The following is a 4,736-nucleotide window of genomic DNA, read 5'->3' as shown; positions in this document are numbered from 1 at the left end:
ATTTCTGTAGAGAAAAGGTTGGGTAGTTACAGAATTGCTAGCATCGTGCAGCGGCCACACTTACTGCTGGCTTTTATGACGAGACTGCGGGACGATTGAGTGGACTTTGTACTGCCTGGGGCATTTCTGTAGAGAAAAGGTTGGGTAGTTACAGAACTGCTAGCTAGCATCGTGCAGCGGCCACACTTACTGCTGGCTTTTATGACGAGACTGCGGGACGAATGAGTGGACTTTGTACTGTCCGGGGAATTTCTGTAGACAAAAGGTTGCGTATTTATAAACCGGTTATCGCTTCGTTGCAGCCACACTTTCCACTGGCTTTGAGGATGAGATGGCAGGCTGCATGGAGGGTATGGCGATGTTCAGGGAGTCCTGTGAAAGTAGAGTCATTGATGTACTAGGACGCTCATTTTAACTGGCAGGTATACTTCCTTCAGGCTGCGGAAATGAAACATGAGTTTAGAGAGTGCCCTTGCTGCAGAGTACGGCCGAAGCGGGACCTCCGTGCTTCCACTAACTCCTCCTTTGAAGGCCTGGCAAAGGCCGCAGTCATGGGCGCCGGAAAGATGTTTGTGCTGGCCTTCGCCGCAGTAGCAAGACACCGCCATCGACTATTGATTGCGATCACCTCCTCTACGAGCTTGTGAACGTAGCCTGGAATTGAAGGTTCTTTTTTTTCACTTTATCAAATGACCGAGCAAGTCAACGACCATAAAATGAATGCCACACTTACTGTAGGTGGGTGCTGTCTTGACGGGACAAGCTGTGTGGTGGCCCTTGCGTGCTTTGGATGTTTTCACCGCCCAGCGTGGCTTGCCCTCTTGTGTCTCAGCTTGGCAGCGATCAGCGTTCTCATTGAAATGCAAGATTGCCACTCGAGTCCTGCAGTGAAATGGTGTTTTATTAGGGATGATGTTTGCAATAATAATTGTCATTCGACCGTTTCTCTTGTACTTTGAGAGACCAATATCTAGTCGTTGGGGAAAAGGACTAAGTCAGGTCGTAGTAGGTTCAGGTGATAAACGATTATATGCAAACTGATTAAACATTAATGCAGCTTGATCATAATATTACCTTGCACGCATGCCTTCTGGAGTGAATGCCCGGGACTTGGGAGCGAAGTCAATGAGGACGCTGTGGAAGGATTCCAGGGCGAATGTCTGGCCGTGGGGGGACATCTGGGCCAGGTCCTTCAGGAGGCGCTTGTTCCCAGTGATCTGCTTGTAGTGACTGTAGGCCGGGGAGTCTGAAGAAAGAATGTGGTTTAGGAAAAGCAAACTAGGCTATGAAGGCAATAACTTACTGGGATCCATCCACATTTTTGTGGCTTCGAGAATTTCGTTGTGCACACACCGCGTGTAGCTGCCCCCGTGACCAGTGTGCTTGTCGATGACGTGGTTCTGCATGCTCAGCCAGATCTCGACGAGCAGCTCCCTGTTGCCTCCCGCAGCCATGGCAGACCAGTACATGTGGTTGGTGGTCGCCTGCGTCCACTCTTCTAGCGGTTGACATCCAGCTCGTTTTCGTGCTGCGTTCAGTTTTTTCTTCACACCTAAGATTTGACGAGATAACCCAGATCAACCTGCAGCATATTTCCCTGAAAATGTAGGTTAAATGCAATACTTGTCAAAATTGCATACTTTTGGAGATGTGCCAAATGTCGAAGTAGTGGGCGGTCCCAGGTTCGTGCACCTCCATGTGTTTTCGTATGGCAGGGTGGCGGTCAGTGCCCAAGGATTTTACATGGATACCTGCACCATATAATTCCAGAAAGTTGCAATAATAAAACTAAATGTGAGCTCAGGTTGCTGAATTTGCTGCGTAGCTGCTGAGCCTTGACTGAGTGCACGTACGTTTCTCCTTGAAGAATTCCAGCAGCTTGATGAGGCCCTCCTTCTCCATGTTGACACTTGCCATGGCTCGCTCCGACTACAAGCAGAGGTGTGGCATATTTTAATCGAGTTATGCGACCAGCAAAGCAGTGTTTATATTTTCGCTCAGATCAGGTTTCTTACCTCTCCTAGCTGGACTTGGATGGAGTGGAGGATCTTGTTGATCTGCTGAACATGTGCAGTGTAGGTCAGGAACTTGGCAGAGAACCCAGGAGAGTCGAATCTGCCATCGCTGGTGATGTCAACATCCTGGTCCTCCAGCTGTCTGACCAGATCCTGTTGTTCTTGCAGGTAGACCTGTTAATGTAAATGATTGTTGCTGTTCAAACCAGGTGAACCTTCCAAAGTTACGGTTATGTGTGCACAATAAAATAAAACTTGCTTATTTGTAATTTCAGTACCTCCTAAATACACAAGTAAATAAATATTTAGTAGTCAACCCTGGCTATGTTGCAGTATTTGTTTACAAAAACTAAAGTGCATTAGTCATTTTTCAACTAAGATTTCACTCTTCTCTGCCTTCAGATCTACCTATTTAAGCACCACTAAGAAAAAGAAACATAAAGCAACTAAGACCCTTTGAAATATTGCTCACTTCGTCGATTGCAGGGAACAGGAGGCTCTTCTGATACATGTAGAAGGTCTGATCGCTGAAGACCTCCACGTTCATGTGGCGCAGCATCCTCAAGGTGCTTGTGACATTTGATCCAGAGAACAGCAGGTGGCTGGACAGCAGGATGTTTCCAGCTGCCCTCCCGTTCATGAGAGGCCGACTGTCCCATATCCGCTCGTGATTCAGGGGGCAGATGCTTTTCACCTTGATCAGTGTGCCCAGGGGGGTGATTGTGGTGTTGCAGGGCCTTGAACACTCCTGGCAGGTGCTGAACAGCTCCCCCAGGCAGCTCTCAAACACGAGGAACTGTCGCTCCCCCTCTGGTGGGCCTGGTGTGTATTGATCGCTGCAGCAGAATCAAGAAAATATTTAGAAACGAAACGGAATGTAAACAAGAACAGCTTACCTCTCAAAATCTTCGTCACGAGTTGGGGAGTATGTCAGATCGGATCCCGATGAGATGCTGGTGGCTCCAGGGCTTAGCGGACTTAGTGGAACCGCCTCCTCCACAGCAATGGCTGTCGCTGGTGGTGCAGCTGCTGGTAGTGCAGCTACTGGTGGTGTAACTGCCTCCTCCATGGCAATGGCTGTCGCTGGTGGTACAGCTGCTGGTGGTGCAGCTACTGGTGGTGCAGCTGCTACCACAGCAAGGGTGTTTGTCACTGCTACAATTAGAAATTACAGACTTGTAACCTCTATATGCACGCTGATTTCCGAAAGTACTTACGAGCACCTTGACCTGTTGTGGCAGGCTCCACAGCACCATTGTCCTGATGCTCAGGACTACTAGAAGGTACTAGTACCCGACTGGTGGCACCAGTGTCGTTGCCCTGCGGAAGAGTTGTTTCAAGAAAGATGAGTATTTATTTATAGAATCTCATGGTGACACAGTGGTATTATGCATCATCTGCCTAGTTCTTGGGATATGTTCTGCACACATGATAGTCATTACTCGTAACAGTTTGCAATGGTACAAGCTCGGCAAGCAGTAAAAGTAAGGGGGGGAGGGCAATTTTCTGAATTAAAAATAGTCTTGCATTTCCCACATCTTTGTAACCCAATCATTTCCTTCTATTTTTCAACGCGCAACATGTACTATCGGGACCAAAAGAATAGAAACAAAGCAGCGCATAATACGGCGTGCAAGTGAACCAAAATGCGCCTTTCGCGTAGGAGAGAGTTTGTACGAGCTTCCGGGAAAACATAAATACGCATAAACAACGTGCCAATCAACGCGCAATTTAGAGAATACGCAAGAAACGCACGTTTACGAAGCAGCCAGGTACGCGCTGCCACTGGTTGATCTAAGATGGCAAACAAGAGCACGTGGGCACATGTCGGTTGTAAACGAACGCATGAGATACGCGAACAGTAGACGCACTTGCACTCCGTATATATTCCACCCACCCTTATTTCGCCAAAGACCACCGTGAAAAGACGCTCACGCGCTCCTGTTTTATTTCATCTGGTGCCGACGGATCAGTGTGCACAGTAACGGCATTACTGTTGCTTGTGAAAACAAAATTAGGCTGCGACCTTCCGGGGTCCGAAATATTGAGACTAACCCTCCATAAAACAGGAAATAACTGATCTTGACGACACTACTGGCACTGGGATTATCTATTATTATACATTACGTATCGATTGCACTTTTCGTGGGTATCGGTACGTCCGTGTTCGGTCACTGTCCAAATAAATCCCTTTACGTGGACAGCTCCTGCTCATAAGCTTCGCATGCACGCGCAATTCGTCTTGCAACTTGTTCCGAACACGTGGCTTCTAAGATTTTCGGAACTCCCCACAAAAGCTATGCCGCGAAAAAAAGAAAACTAACTTACCACGACTTTCTGGCGCTTCAGCGGAGATGCCTCGATCACGTCCTCGACTGGAAGCAGAAGCGTCGGCATCGCGTTCCATCGAAGCTGTGAACGACCCGTGTCCTCCGCGCAGAAGAACTCACTTTGGTCGAAGTGGTCGTGACAAAAACGGGGCGTCATAGGCAAGTTCTGGGTGTCGTCTTGGCGGCCGGCGCGACGTAACCACGTGCTTCTCCGAGGTTCATCTTTCGGCAGGACGACGAAACGCAGGCCTTTTCGGGCGTTCTTCGATTTGCGGTTGGGGCAAGTCGTAACCAAACAAACGTTTGGCATCGCAGCGTAACCTCTGGTACGCGATGTCAAACGATGTCGCGACGTTGAATTTCGCCTCGGGAGGACGGGCGGACACAAACG

General features: G+C 48.6%; 1 protein-coding gene across 1 annotated transcript; it reads right to left on the bottom strand.

The window, feature by feature from the left end:
• Positions 1-309: 309 nt before the first annotated feature.
• Positions 310-4,531, bottom strand: LOC120836075. Its single transcript, XM_040217913.3, has 12 exons — positions 4,344-4,531; positions 3,233-3,335; positions 2,912-3,170; positions 2,488-2,851; positions 2,016-2,189; positions 1,854-1,929; positions 1,641-1,751; positions 1,304-1,552; positions 1,075-1,246; positions 734-882; positions 477-654; positions 310-372 (listed from the first exon to the last, which is right to left on the bottom strand). Exons 1-12 carry the CDS (start codon positions 4,500-4,502, stop codon positions 363-365), a joined length of 2,004 nt encoding a protein of 667 aa, XP_040073847.1. The 5' UTR covers positions 4,503-4,531; the 3' UTR covers positions 310-362.
• Between the last annotated feature and the right edge of the window lie 205 nt (positions 4,532-4,736).

This window comes from Ixodes scapularis, unplaced genomic scaffold, assembly GCF_016920785.2.
Source record: "Ixodes scapularis isolate PalLabHiFi unplaced genomic scaffold, ASM1692078v2 PGA_scaffold1__304_contigs__length_218370807, whole genome shotgun sequence".
In the NCBI taxonomy this organism is placed as follows: domain Eukaryota; kingdom Metazoa; phylum Arthropoda; class Arachnida; order Ixodida; family Ixodidae; genus Ixodes; species Ixodes scapularis.
The sequence above is the reverse complement of the archived record's forward strand: the minus strand, read 5'-3'. Positions and strand labels throughout refer to the sequence as shown.

Excerpts from the sequence above, each read along its gene's own strand:
- LOC120836075 (XM_040217913.3), bottom strand. The coding sequence starts at position 4,502 with ATGACGCCCCGTTTTTGTCACGACCACTTCGACCAAAGTGAGTTCTTC. Across the intron at positions 2,190-2,487 it reads TGTTCCCTGCAATCGACGAA|GTCTACCTGCAAGAACAACA; the intron begins GTGAGCAATATT and ends TTACATTAACAG. Across the intron at positions 1,553-1,640 it reads CATTTGGCACATCTCCAAAA|GTGTGAAGAAAAAACTGAAC; the intron begins GTATGCAATTTT and ends GTCAAATCTTAG.